The sequence below is a fragment of the Mobula birostris genome, chromosome 11 (assembly GCF_030028105.1).
Source record: "Mobula birostris isolate sMobBir1 chromosome 11, sMobBir1.hap1, whole genome shotgun sequence".
Classification (NCBI taxonomy): Eukaryota; Metazoa; Chordata; class Chondrichthyes; order Myliobatiformes; family Myliobatidae; genus Mobula; species Mobula birostris.
Window position 1 is genome coordinate 60,225,901 of NC_092380.1, and position 15,768 is coordinate 60,241,668.

The 15,768-nt window shown below is 39.6% G+C and overlaps 1 protein-coding gene across 1 annotated transcript in view; it reads left to right on the forward strand.

Moving 5' to 3' along the window:
• The window catches only part of ptprja (protein tyrosine phosphatase receptor type Ja), a 261,500-nt gene that overhangs the window by 232,770 nt on the left and 12,962 nt on the right, over positions 1-15,768 (forward strand). The window contains exons 32-35 of the mRNA XM_072272290.1: positions 3,118-3,199; positions 6,120-6,210; positions 10,028-10,101; positions 11,135-11,269. Coding sequence (XP_072128391.1) covers positions 3,118-3,199; positions 6,120-6,210; positions 10,028-10,101; positions 11,135-11,269 — 382 coding nt within the window. The remainder of the gene's footprint in view (positions 1-3,117; positions 3,200-6,119; positions 6,211-10,027; positions 10,102-11,134; positions 11,270-15,768) is intronic.

Genomic DNA, 15,768 nt, shown 5'->3' on the forward strand with positions numbered 1-15,768 from the left:
TCCCCCTCCTGCCTTCTCCTATCATTTTGGATCTCCCCCTCCCCCTCCAACTTTCAAATCTCTTACTCACTCTTCCTTCAGTTAGTCCTGACAAAGGGTCTCGGCCTGAAATGTCGACTGTACCTCTTCCTAGAGATGCTGCCTGGCCTGCTGCATTCACCAGCAACTTTGATGTGTGTTGCTTGAATTTCCAGCATCTGCAGAATTCCTGCTGTTTGCGTCCCATAGGACAATAATGGGATTTGTTTAAAACAGAATTAGTGCAGTATTAGAACAGTACATAACAAAAGAGACGTGGTCGACGAAAGAGATGAGTATTAGTATAAAAATAAACATAGTGCAAAATCATAAAGTGTAGATCCAGGGGGCTGCAAAGGGTTGAGGATAGAATGCCTAGTGTTTCAAAAACACTGATGGTAAATGAAAGATTGTAGAAAGGGCTCTACGCACGCAAGAACAGAGAACACTTCAGACCAAACTCCTATCATCAGAATCAGGTTTATTATCACTGGCATGTGTTGCGAAGTTTGTTAACTTAACAGCAGCAGTTCAATCCATCACCTAAAATGTTAACTCTGTTTCATGTTCCACAGATGCTGAGTTTTTCCAGTGTTTTCAATTCAATCATGTATTTTTGATTTCGATTTACAAGGATGTTAGGTGTGAAATTCTCACAAAAAACGTAGCCAATGAAGGCTTATTAAATATTTTGAATATGAGATTGATTGAATTTTATAAGAAAATATCATTTGTTATGGAATCTAGTCAGGAAATTGGATTTATGAAAGAAATCGGCCATAATTTCATTGAATGGAGAGAAAATGCTTGAGCAAGGCACCTGCTTGGGGATAAAATTAAAACTAGACGAAGGCAACCCAACCACAGCCAATCCCAAAACAACCCAAGCTTGAGTACTAGTATTGCTACACTGCACATAAGCTGCAGAAAGCATGTGTGATAATACGAAGCAAGTAATTCTGGCCTGGATAAAGTACTTAGCTGGGCAGACACAATCTCACCCAGCCTAAAAGTTGAATCAGAATGCACACCAGACCAGAGCCAAACCCAATGCATATAGTCAAGGGCCAGCCAGGTAGCCAGACTCTGCTTGAGGTGTTGATCAGCCCACACCTGTTTACTGCCAAGTAGCCAAAGATACTCTTGCTGTGACAGTGTGCCCATAGCTTAACTTTGACAACTCAGGGTCTGACACTCCAGAGAAAGTTGTCCCCAAGTTTGTCCACCATTGTGGCTATACCCACTCATGGGGAAGGCTTTGGGAGTAAACCCTGAAGAACCTAAGGCAGTCCTATGTTGACTGGCAACACCTGTAACGCCGTGGGGTCAAATTGTATCAATCGTTGCCGCTCCTTTGAATTCATCAGCTGTGTGGAGAGAGGAAAGCTGCTGAATGGTCAACAGCTTGCTCTCCATATCATACTAGTTTATAACCTCACTCGCGTATCGACTGACAGTAACATAGTCAGCCAGATGCAACGTCCATGGTCAACCCCAACCAACACAGGGTCTCCTCCTTTTTTAACATTTCCATTCAGGAAACATCCTGGTAAATTTCTCCTGCACCTCCAAAGTCTCCACATCCTCAATGCAATGACAACAGAGCTCAGGACTATCAGGTAAAGAGTGGAGCAGTGCTCAAGTATTGTGGCAGCTTCTCAACCACAAATATCCTGCCACCAGACATTAAAGTAAAAGGAGCTTTAAATTATGTCTTGTATTAAAATGTATTCATGAACGATTAAATCTCTCTCTCTCTCTTCCTCACTCTCACTTTGTCTAACTCTCTCTCTCTCAACAGGGCACTAAAGACGTACGTATGAATTTGGTTTTATACTTTGACAACTTTTCCATACTTTGCATTCAAGTTGCCTGCTATCATGTTATTAAATACACCTGAAACAAGGAGCCATTTGACAAAAATCTAGGGACCATAGATTTGTTTTTGATGGGGGGCAGTAGTGGAGAGGAGGGAGAAAGTACAGTCTAGCTTATAATAACTCTTTAAAGTACATTGCCACATATAGAGTGAAGCACCTCACCAAAGCAAACATCAGGGACCATTGTCATAGGCAAACTCTGCATTATAATTGTTTAGACTGCTGAAATTTGCCATCACAGAATTCACAAATCAATACCCAAACTTTTATTCAAAGTTCAAAGTAATTTTATTATCAAATTATGTGTGTGTGTGTGTGTGTGAGAGAGAGAGAGAGACCATATACAACCCTGAGATTAATTTTCTTGCGGGCATACTCAGTAAATCCAATTAACCACAATAGAATCAGTGAAAGACCACACAAATAGGGCAAACAACAAGTGTGCAAAAGACAACAAATCAACAAATAGTGCAAATACAAAATAAAGAGAAAAAAATAAATAATAATAATATCTGAAATATTATTCTGAATAATTTAAGATATAGAGTAAAAGTAAAATATAGCATTTCACTTTCTTGGTTTTTTGTGAGGAGAAAGGAGAAAAGTAAATAAATCAACACAAAATCTATTTTATTCAACTCGTGTTTCTCGATGTGTACACTGATGAAACAGCTTCAAGTTACAGAATTCCATAATATAATCCACTTTCTAGTAATACAACCCACCCACTCCCACAATGTGTACCCATATTGTGTACTCTCCTGGATCATGGATGTCTCTATAAAATTCTGTATTCATTATCCCACAGGAATTTTTGATGATAAAACATTTGTCTATGATAAGCAAATTAAAGTTGTTCTGGAAACCGCACAGCCCTGCATGCTGATGTGCATGTGAGAAACATAGATGTGACTGGTGGTAAAATGTAACTCTTTTATCAAAGACCAGAGTTTGGCAATGATTGTACTTTCTCTCAGCTGGCTCCAATGTAAATGGGAAGACCTACAGGAACCTGCATTAAACTGCTCTGAAAATATTTGCATCTGTCTGAAAAGAAAGCCGTGCTTTACAGTTGATCTGTTAGTGTTGGGATCTTAACATTGCATCTAACCTATGCTGCACCTGCCCTCAGGCCAAGCTTAACGAGTATTTTAACATTACCAACATTAGTTATCAGTCCTGAAGACTGATTCTTATACATTGTTATGTATTTTTACAGTGCCATCAGTGTGGACTACTTTGCAGGGTATTTCAGTAAGCAACACGCTGACTCTGATTGTGGATTTGCTGAAGAGTATGAGGTTCGAATATACATTCCTATGCTTTGTTTCTGTTCATTGTGGCTTAGTGCACCTTGTCATCATCTACGTCCCTGCTTACTTTGAAACACCTGTATTTGCACAGTCTAATTAGCTATTTTTACAAAATTTACCTCCCTCACTATACCCTCTTCCACTGCAGTTTCAGATATTTTTATCTATTGCTAAAGGAGGTTAATGTTAATTTGTCTGTGTTAATCTGAACAGCAACTTGACTATGTCTGCATTCTTTTTGGCACTGAGTTGCTGCTACGTGATTGGCCGATCAGATATTTGCATTAATGAGCAGGTAACATGGTAATCTGTCGAAATCCCCCAATTATTTATTCGATGATCAGATTAACAGCCATATTATCCATGCCTGGCACAATGATCTGAAGGGATCTGTGAAATGATGACCCAGAGTCAGTGCATATGTAATTTTGATAATTGATTCTTCTGCTTTTTAATTTTTCTCAGACATGGACAAATGAGCATATGGTTAATATATTGTAGAATTGGGTTCCGGCCCTCATCAGCACTGCAGTACAACTGCTGAAAGTGTTAGCCTTAACACAGAATTAGAGTACATTCCAATTTAATACTGGTTCTCTGGAGGATCATGAGTGAAATAGTTTTAAGATCAAGTTCAAGTTTAATTATCATTCAACCATGCATGAATACAGCCAAATGTACCGACAGCACACAGTACACTACACATAGCACAAATTACATATGTGGCACATACGGTTACAATTTCAGAAAATTGGTAACAAAGTCACAAAGAACTAAATATATAGCCCAAATTCCTAAGTGGCAAGACTGTAGAATTGATGGTAAATTGTTCTGGTCCAGCTTGTTCTTCCACCAAGCAAACACCAGAGGGAGGCACTGAGTGAACACCAGAGGGAGGCACTGAGTGAACACCAGAGGGCAGCACTGAGCAAACACCAGAGGGAGGCACTGAGTGAACACCAGAGGGCAGCACCAGTGGGAAGGCCCAGTGCCCAACCCAAGTATGATTCCAGCACGCCCTGCAGAGGCTCTCCCATGATGCCTAAGCATCTCCTCTCCTCGTCAGCTGCCACAGGCAAGCCCACTGCTTGGGCCTAGTCCTTGCCACAACTGAGGCAATGCAGCTCCCCTGCCATCAGTCTCGCCAATGACCCAGTGAATCAGGCTTGCACTATTTTACATTACCAATGTCCAACAGGATTGTGAGCACAAGAACATCCAAGACAATCACTTACAATTTTTTTTGGACCGCGCACTATCTCAGCACAACGGTACGTGACAAGTCCAGGTGAGAACACGACAACGGCAGGCAATCAGCCCAGCTGGTAGCATAGATCTGCAGTACTTGGGTGTTCTTAGTATCCAGCAGTGACTTGCAATCATAAAAAAGACATAAAGATGAACAAATACACCTTTGATTGGACCCGAAGCGGCCACTGCATCCAAATTTGCCATATCTTCCTGGAAGTAAAATGTAAGATCGTATAATAGACTGTTCAAAGTTCAAAATAAATATTTATCAAAATACATATATGTCACAATATACCAGCCAGAGATTCATGGTCTTGTGGGCTTTCACAGTAAGTACAAAGAAGCACAACAGGTTCAGTGAAAAACCACACACAACAGAGATGGACAAACAACCAATGTACAAAAGATACCAAAATGTGCAAATACAAGAAAAGAAAAAGTAAATAAATAAATAAACTATGTATTAAGTATTTTTCCCACTCATATTAAACTTGTGCACTCTTGTGTTAGACTGCTTTGCTCTGGAGTAAAAGGCTCTAACTGTCTATCTACATATTTTACAAGCCTCTTTCAGGTCACCCCTCAGCACCCTATATTCCAGTGAGAATAGTCTCGGCCTATTCTATTTCTCCTTCTAACTACAGCCCTCCATTCCAGGCAATGTGCTGGCAGCTCTTTTCTGCCACTCCCTCTATGTAATCATGTTCTTCCTGTAGTATGGTGACCAGAAATGTACATAATACTATAAGTGCAGTCAAAGCAAATTTTTCCACTGTTGCGGAGTAACTACCCAATGCTTATTCACAATACCTCGGCCTGTGAAGATGAGCAAACCAAATACAGCTCTCACTATTTATCCACCTGTGTCACCACTTTCAGGGAGCTATGGACTTGGACCCCTATATCTCTCTCTACATCAACAGTCAAGTGCCATGCCAGTTACTCTATACGTCCTGTAAGAATTTGACTTTGCAAAGTGCATACCCTCACACTTTACTGCATTAAATTCCAGCTCTCAACATTCCATCTGATTTATGTACCAGTGCATCCTTGGACAACTTCTTCATCAACTATGAATCCACTAATTTCATGTTTCCTGCAGACAGACCACTAATCAAGCCACCTACATTATCATCCAAGTCATTTATATAAACGGCGTAGTCTCAGGATTATACTCCAATGTAAACTACTTGTAGACTCCCAGTCAGAAAAATGCCCATCCACCACTATACCTCCTATCACCAAGCTGATTTTGATTCCAGTTTTTTCCAACCACCTTAAATCCTTTGTTCCTTAAATTAGTTTTGGTGTTTTAAACTAAATGTAAAATGAATGTATATTTTAGCAATACTTTCATGTTTTATCTGATTGAGAAGGTAGGAAACGTTCACAAACATTTGTTCCCCAGTCATACTATCATCATTAACAGCCCATCATTCAGGGTCAAAGGGATTCTCTGAGTCTGCACTGAGGTATCCCTGCACTGCATCAGCCATACCCCTGGCAGGAAACAGCACCAGGGCATGCTGCACTGAGAGCTTGGCCCAGAACCATCCAGTCAGTAGTTTCAGAGCAAGTGAAATTCTGCCCCACTGTATCTTACAGATGAGAAATCAGTTTTCCTGATCATTGACACTCATGAGTATTTCCTTTCCAGGAACTCAAGGCAGTTGGAGTATTGCAGTCAGTACAAGTTGCCCAGCAACCTTTGAACAAACCTAAGAATCGTTACAGTAATGTTTTACCCTGTAAGTAATCTTGAATTTGTGCCTGGCAGTCTGTCTATCTGTCTCCATGCATCTCTTTGCTTAGCCCACCTCCTTGTTAAATGTCTAAATCAATCTCTTCTTCCCTTTCATCATATACTGTAAGTTCTATTTTCATTTAGCTTCTATATTTACCTTATTCTTGTATTTGTCTCTGTAAATAGGTTTATTAAGATGCAGACAAATTAATGGCAATGATACTTGAAGCTGTTACTAGTGCCAGTGCGGACTGTGGGAAACGCTAGCTTTTTTTCCTGTTTCCTGTAACAGAGGGAAATTGGAGTATTTTTATTAACTTGCTTTTTGGTTTTATTTGGATGAGATGACAAAGCACAGAAGTTGTGACCTTGATGAAGGATCTAAGATCCCAGTGTTTTTGAAAGAATTGTAGGGCAAAAAGCAGACTGCGTTCCTTGTTAACCACTTTGGTTTTATCTAGTCCTTTTCAATTGTGTTTTGTTTTCTCTAAGTAAAAACTGCTTTTTCAAAAATGCTTTTATTTTGACTTTTTAACTAGTGGCTTAGTTTTACTTGTTTAAATAAATGATTTTCAGAGACATTTAAAACCTATTAGATGACTGCCACCAATTTACTTTTATGCTAGAGGTTCTGCTTTCTTAGCATACTGTAGGAATCCTTGTCACTGCTCAGGCTAACCAGGAAATATCAGGCCAGGAAGATTATATGAGGTTCACTTACCCAAGACATTGATGAAATAACTCCTGCAGTGGTTTGTATAATATTTGTATGCAAAGATTGATGTCAAGTGCAATTGAAGCAGTTCAGAGAAGGTTTACTAGATTAGTACTTCAAATAGCCAGGTAATTTTATGAAGAAAGATTGAACAGACTTTATCCCCCCTCCCCGTCCTCACCTTCCTGCCTTCCCTTTTTTGATTGGAGAAAGGCTAACTTTGAGGAGATGCAAAAGGATTTAGAAGGAGTAGATTGGGACAATTTGTTTTATGGGAAGGATGTAACAGAGAAATCAAAGGTCATCTAAAGGTGAAATTTTGAGGGTTCAGAATCTTTATGTTCCTGTTAGGTTGAAAGGAAAGGTTAAAAGTTTGAGAGAACCATAGTTTTCAAGGGATATTGGAAACTTGATTTGGAAAAAGAGAGGGATCTTCAATAAATATAGGCAGCTTGGAGTTAATGAGGTACTCGAGGAATATAAAGAATGTAAAAAGAATCTTATGAAAGAAATTAGAAAAGCTAAAAGAAGATACGAGGCCGCTTTGGCAACTAAGGTGAAAATAAATCCAAAGGGTTTCTACAGTTATGCTAGTGGCAAAAGGATAGTGAGGGATAAAATTGCTCCCTTGGAGAATCAGAGTGGACGGCTATGTGTGGAGCCAAAAGAGATGGGGGAGATTTTGAACAATTTCTTTTCTTCGGTATTCACTAAGGAGAAGGATATTGAATTGTGTAAGGTAAAGGAAACAAGAAGGGTAGTTATGGAAAGTATGACAATTAAAGAAGAGGAAGTACTGATGCTTTTAAGGAATATAAAAGTGGAAAAGTCTCCAGGTCCGGACAAGATATTCCCTAGGACTTTGAGGGAAGTTAGTGTAGAAATAGCAGGGGCTCTGACAGAAATATTTCAAATGTCATTAGAAACGGGAATGGTGCCGGAGGATTGGCGAATTGCTCATGTGGTTCCATTGTTTAAAAAGGCTTATAAGAGTAAACCTGGCAATTATCGGCCTGTGAGTTTGACGTCAGTGTGGGTAAATTGATGGAAAGTATTCTTAGAGATGGTATATACAATTATCTGGATAGACAGGGTCTGATTAGGAACAGTCAACATGGATTTGTGCGTGGAAGGTCATGTTTGACAAATCTTATTGAATTTTTTGATGAGGTTACTAAGAAAATTGACAAGGGTAAAGTGGTGGATGTTGTCTATATGGACTTCAGTAAGGCCTTTGACAAGGTCCCACACGGAAGGTTAGTTAGGAAGGTTCAATCGTTAGGTATTAATATTGAAGTAGTAAAATGGATTCAGCAGTGGCTGGATGGGAGACGCCGGAGAGTAGTGGTGGATAACTGTGTGTCAGATTGGAGGATGGTGTGCCTCAGGGATCTGTACTGGGTCCAATGTTGTTTGTCATATATATTAATGATCTGGATGATGGGGTGGTAAATTGGATTAGTAAGTACGCAGATGATACTAAGACAGGTGGAGTTATGGATAATGAAGTAGGTTTTCAAAGCTTGCAGAGAGATTTAGGCCAGTTAGAAGAGTGGGCTGAAAGATGGCAGATGGATTAATGCTGAAAAGTGTGAGGTGCTACATTTTGGTAGGACTAATCAAAATAGGACATACATGGTAAATGGTAGGGCATTGAAGAATGCAGTAGAACAGAGGGATCTAGGAATAATGGTGCATAGTTCCCTGAAGGTAGAATCTCATGTGGATAGGGCGGTGAAGAAAGCTTTTGGTATGCTGGCCTTTATAAATCAGGGCATTGAGTATAGGAGTTGGGATGTAATGTTGAAATTGTTAAGGACGTTGGTAAGGCCAAATTTGGAGTATTGTGTACAGTTCTGCTCACCGAATTATAGGAAAGATGTCAGTAAAATTGAGAGAGTTCAGAGGAGATTTACTAAAATGTTGCCTGGGTTGCATCTCCTAAGTTACAGAGAAAGGTTGAACAAGTTAGGTCTTTATTCTTTGGAACGTAGAATGTTGAGGGGGGCTTGATAGAGGTGTTTAAAATTATGAGGGGGATAGATAGAGTTGACGTGGATAGGCTTTTTCCAATGAGAGTGGGGAAGATTCAAACAAGAGGACATAAGTTGAGAGTTAAAGGACAAAAGTTTAGGGGTAACATGAGGGGGAACTTCTTTACTCAGAGAGTGGTAGCTGTGTGGAACGAGCTTCCAGCAGAAGTGGTTGAGGCAGGTTGGATGTTGTCGTTTAAAGTTAAATTGGATAGATATATGGACGGGAAAGGAATGGAGGGTTATGGGCTGAGGGCAGGTCGTTGGGACTAGGTGAGAGTAAGAGTTCGGACTAGAAGGGCCAAGATGGCCTGCTTCCGTGCTGTAATTGTTATATGGTTATATAGATGCTACCTGAACTGCTGAGTTCCTCCAGCACTTTGTGTCCTACTTTGTATCCAAGTTTAGAAGAGTGAAAGAGGCCGTGGAAAAGCATGATATTTATTTACTTATTTGTTTATTGAGATACAGTGTGGAATAGGTTCTTCCGGCCCATCAAGCTACACCGCCCAGCAATCCCCAATTTAATCCTATCCTAATCACAGAACAACTTACAACGACCAATCAGCCTACCAACCGGTAGGTCTTTGGACTGTGGGAGCAGACCAGAGCACCCGAGGGAAACTCCTGGGGTCTTGGGAAGAAGGTACAAACTTCTTACAGGCAGAGGCGGGAATTGAACCCAGATCGGCTGCACTGTAAAGCGTTGTGCTAACCTCTATGCTACCGTGCCACCCACTTGAGCGGTGGGTGTGCGAACAATGTTTCCTTTTATAGGGGAATGGAAAACAAGGGGATACTATTTAAAAATATGGTAGAATTTTTCTTTAAAGGTCATAGGTATGTGAAACTCTGAGAGCAGTGGAAGCAGAGTCTGAAATAAATAGATTATTGGTAAACAAGGTGATGATTCGTACAGTTTTAGCCATGCACAATGCCAAATGTCTAAGATTACTTAATCAGGTATATCCAAATGTGTGTGCCCATTGAAAGCTCTTGAGGATTTCTCACCTCCCGCAAGTAATTGTACATTTTATCATATGTAACAGATTTCTGTTTCTATTCATTTCTAGACGATAGCAGCCGAGTTAAGCTCTCTGTTACTTCAGACCCATCCAGTGATTACATCAACGCAAATTTCATGCCAGTGAGTGACATCAATTTATTCTCCAGAAAAGTGAATATACATGGTATTTCAAAAGGGCTGTGGTTAGGTGATAATTGACTGAAGATGTAGGTTAGGGAAAATTAATCTAACGGTGATTGCAAAAGCAGGAAACATGGTGAAGTAGTAATTCATATTTGTAGAAACCACAGTACATAATTATCTATTTAAATGTTTATTTCCCTTTTATATCATCTCAATGTGTACTTAAGAATATATAAATAATTGTAGTTTTATACATATAAAAAAATGGAAAAGGTTATATGTGTGAAAAAAGTACATGATATTTGTGAATTCCTTATGCAAATAAAAATAAAATTAAAAAAAAGAAAGAGTTCTATGGAAACGGTATGTGATTTAAACTCAAGGTGTTGCCATAATTTTCCAATGACAACAAATTAGTGCGTATAATTTATACTCTCCAGGCCAGCAATAAACAATTTTTAGAGGCAAGAAATAATTGTGAAATCGGAAAATGAATTTCCAAATACTTATGTTAGGTGATGCTTTTTGGTGGGAAGTATGTGAAAGTCTCTTACTGTGAAGAAGAGCTTAAATGAGATAGGGGCACAACGGTTAAAGTTCAGAAACACAAATGATACAATAATCTAAATAGAACCTTCCAAGAATAAGTTTGTGCATTTTTCCAATTTCATGTTGATTAAAGGAGAAACTATGGAAAACCAAAAAGGGATATGATCATTGAACAGCGTAAAAACAAGTTAGAAGTGAAGTATATGTATTTTCCAGTTAAATGGAAGCACTCTGTAAGAAATACGAGGAATCCCACTTATTGTTTCTCCAGACTACCATCTTGTTAGGTCACTTTAGATGATGAATTCTAGCACGGCTTGGGTAAAACATGTTGGCCGTGACGCTCCTTCAGCAAGTCATACATGGTGGGGGAGATAACATCTGATTAGCCATTCAGCATCAGAGCTTTTTCTGTTATCCCTTGCATTTGTATTAGGTGTTTCTGAATAACGGCCTCTTTTATTTTGTTATTTCTTTTTAGGGATATAACTCCCAAAAAGAGTTTATTGCTGCTCAAGGGCCGTTGATGAATACAGTGCAGGATTTCTGGCGAATGATTTGGGAGCATCGAGTACCAGCTATTGTCATGCTTACCAAGTGTGTAGAGCAAGGGAGGGTATGTGAAGCATTTTCATTTTGACCGCTGTCTAAATTACTTCATGTTTTGTTCCAAGTTTAAAAGAGATTCCAGCACTTTAAAATGACTGCCAGCTGATTGTTAATATTCTGTAGCAACACATACACTCTTGATTTATCAGCCACAGGTATAATGAAACTAAATATTAAGGCGACACTTTAGATTCTGCATTTAGACAGGAGTTCTGGCTATTATGGCCTTGTGATTTTACATTTGCCATAGCTTTAATCACCAAAAAGTTCAACCATATTGCATTATTAGACATGCGATGTAGGTATGTATTGACCTCTGAAATTCACTCTATCAGCTTTAGCAGAAGAAAAAAATTCAAAGGCAGAGCTCAGTGTATGAACCTCACTGTATGGATCTATTTCTTTTAGAGCAATGACTCCACCCCCCCGCCACCAACCTTAGCACTACATATTGATTAATACATAGATCAATACAGATCAATATGTAGTGCTAAGGGGGTAGTCATTTCTCTAAAAGAAATAGATCCATACATTACAGTGAAGTTCATACACTGAGCTCTGCATTACACTTCCTTCCCCTTTAAATTAATGCAACATAAAAGTGTACATGTACAAAACTTTCAATTTCCCTTTCATAAACCCATATTCCAAATAAACAGATTTTCACAGTAACACTCCATAACTAACTTCACAGTTTAAAAGATTCAGTCTTTTGGGTGGTGCTCTGTTTCTTTCAGGGTAGCACCTCTGAACCTGTAGAGTGGCATTAGGTTTGGTAGGATTCTTGTAGCACAGCTTCCATCTTCACTTGCAAGTTATGTAAGCCATGCTTGTCAAAGACATATCCACAATATGAGATTTCATTCTTGAAAAACTTACAATTCTCCCTTTGCACGCAGACCATACTCACTCAGCCTAGTAAGCACTTTATCAAAGTTCTAGAAGTGTTCTTCATCTTTTTTCCTGTCACAATGATGTCATCAAGGTAACATTGTGTTTCTGGGACATCTTGGAGAACTTGATCCATTGCTCTTTGCCAAATTGCTGGAGCTGAAGCAGTGCCAAAGATGAGATGATTATACTGGAACAGTCCCTTGTGAGTGTTGATTGTGAGAAATGTCCTGCTTGACTCTTCAATCTCCATTTGCAGATAAGCTTGTGACAGGTCAATCTTTGAAAACTCTCCCTGCCTGCCAAAGGTGCAAAATGCCTTCTATTTGTGGCAGGGGACATTGCACCGTACGCAGCACCGGGTCAATTCTCACCTTAAAACCCCTACGTGTGTGAACATCCCTGGCCTTCCATTTCTTGATCACCGGGACAATGGGTATGGCCCAGTCGCTCCGCTCAACCTTGGAGAGAATTCCAGATGCCTTCAAGCTGTGCAGTTCAGCATCTACTTTAGGGTGTAATGCGTAAGGCACTGGATATGCTTTATGGAATCTTGGTGTTGCTGTTTCATCCGGTTCAATTCTGGCCTTCTTGCCTTTGAATTTACCAATCTCCTTCTCAAACACCTTCTCATTAGCATTAGGCAGCTGTGTTATTCTCTGGTTAGTGCTACCATTTGGGCTGCTGTTGCCTGTTGATGCCACACTAACAGCTTTGATAGAGTACCAGTCTAGTTGGATTTTTCTCAACCATTTACCTCCAAAAAGAGCTGGCCCTCCACTTTCCAATACATAAAGCGCCACCTGTTGTCCTTGGCCTCCTTAGATCACAATTGCTTTCAGTTTGTCTTTGGAGACACTTTTTCAGCAGTGTAAGTCTTTAGCATCACTGAGGTCTTCTCTAATGGTACCTTAGAAAACAGTTTGTTGTAGTCAGTCTCTGGAATTATGGACAAAGCACAACCTGTATCCAGCTCCATTTTCAGTTTTACACTGGACTATTTTGATCCTGATGATTCTGTGATCTGTTTTAGTTATATTATGCATTTCTAGGAATGATAGGTCACCTTTGGTGGACTCTATGTTGTCTAATTCTGTTTTACATCCATTAACTTTATGCATTTGCTTAGTTTCGTGTTTGAGTCTGTGCATGCGTATTTCTCTCTCTCTCTGGCTCGCTCTCTCAATGCAATGTGAATACGTCAGTTAAAGCTATCTCCCACGTGTGTGCTTTTATTTAACATATACAGTGGCATGCAAAAGTTTGGGCACCTCTGGTCAAAATGTCTGTTACTGTGAATAGCTAAACGAGTAAAAGATGACCTGATTTCCAAAAGGCATAAAGTTAAAGATGACATATTTCTTTAATATTTTAATCAAGATTATTTTTTTTATTTCCATCTTCTACAGTTTCAAAATAACAAAACAGGAAAAGGGCCCAAAGCAAAAGTTTGGGCACCCTGTATGGTCAGTACTTAGTAACACCCCCTTTGGCAAGTATCACAGCTTGTAAACGCTTTCTGTAACCAACTAAGAGTCTTTCCATTCTTGTTTGAGGGATTTTCACCATTCTTCCTTGCAAAAGGCTTCTAGTTCTGTGAGATTCTTGGGCCGTCTTGCATGCACTGCTCTTTTGAGGTCTATCCACAGATTTTCGATGACGTTTAGGTCGGGGGGACTGTGAGGGCCATGGCAAAACCTTCAGCTTGCGCCTCTTGAGGTAGTCCATTGTGGATTTTGAGGTGTGTTTAGGATCATTATCCTGTTGTAGATGCCATCCTCTTTTCATCTTCAGCTTTTTTTTTTACAGATGATGTGATGTTTGCTTCCGGAATTTGCTGGTATTTAATTGAATTCATTCTTCTCTCTACCAGTGAAATGTTCCCCATGCCACTGGCTGCAACACAAGCCTAAAGCATGATCGATCCACCCCCGTGCTTAACAGTTGGAGAGGTGTTCTTCATGAAATTCTGCACCCTTTTTTCTCCAAACATACCTTTGCTCATTGCGACCAAAAAGTTCTATTTTAACTTCATCAGTCCACAGGACTTTTTTCCAAAATGCATCGGGCTTGTTTAGGTGTTCCTTTGCAAACTTCTGACACTGAATTTTGTGGTGAGGATGCAAGAAAAGTTTTCTTATGATGACTCTTCCATGAAGGTCATATTTGTGCAGGTGTCGCTGCACAGTAGAGCAGTGCAGCACCACTCCAGAGTCTGTTAAATCTTCCTGGGGGTCTTTTGCAGTCAAATGGGGGTTTTGATTTGTCTTTCTAGCAATCCTATAAGCAGTTCGCCCAGAAAGTTTTCTTGGTCTTCCAGACCTCAACTTGACCTCCACCATTCCTGTTAACTGCCATTTCTTAATTACATTACGAACTGAGGAAACAGCTACCTGAAAATGCTTTGCTATCTTCTTATAGCCTTCTCCTGCTTTGTGGGCATCATTTATTTTAATTTTCAGAGTGCTAGGCAGCTGCTTAGAGGGTCCCATTGATGCTAATCATTGGGACAAGGTTTGAGGAGTCAGGGTATTTATAAAGCTTTGAAATTTGCATCACCTGGCCTTTCCTAACGATGATTGTGAACAAGCCATAGCCCTAACAGACTAATTAAGGTCTGAGACATTGGTAAAAGTTATTTGAGAGCTCAAAGCTCTTGGGGTGCCCAAACTTTTTCATGGTTCTCCTTTCCTTATTTTCACTCTAAAATTGTACAAAACAAAAATCAAAACACTAATCTTGCTTAAAATATTGAAAAGAATGTTTCATCTTTAACTTTACAACTTTTGGAGATCAGTTCATCTTCTACTCAACTATTCACAGTAACAGAAATTTTGACCGGGGTGCCCAAACGTTTGCATGACACTTTGTGTAGTTGTACACAGTCACAACACTCACAACATCAATTTCCACCCCACATCTGGTAACCAAATAATGAAAGACATTTTTAACATAACCTAACAGAGCAAATCACCCACCTGTTCTTGAATCTGTCTGATTATGCGACGAGATTAGTACGTTGACAAGAATTGCATAACAGAGGAGATTAAGCTTCTCTAATAAGCTTTTACCTACCGGTTGCTGCTGCACCCTGCTACTCCTGTTTACCCCTCATCCCATTTATTTTAATGCCAGTGTGGGATTCCTATGAATTAGGTGAATTTAGAGAAGCTACCCATATGAAACTGAAACAAGGCTCCCTTCACAAAAGAGATCTGGACTTGTACCGGGGCCTCACATGTCAAGTGAGGAAGAAGGCTATTTGTAAGCCAACACTGACTGAGCTGTCAAAAGCTGTCAGTGAGAGCTAATAGATCTAAGAAATATAGGAGGAGACTTATTACATCAGAGGAGTCCCCTTGTGGATTTTTAAATTGGTTGAGGAAGTTAATTTAAGTTCGCAGTCCACTCATTTGGTGAAGTACCACCACGTTGGAAGAGGAACTAATCTGTTCAGCTTGATAAGTGTAACTTATTATTCTGTAGCAGGATAACCAGAAAGAAAATTTCATTGAGCCCTCAGCTAAAAGATTAAGGAACATTAAGGATTTCCTAAACAATCTTTTTAATTACTGAAACTTACAATTTTTTAACCTTTGACCTCCAAACTGTTTA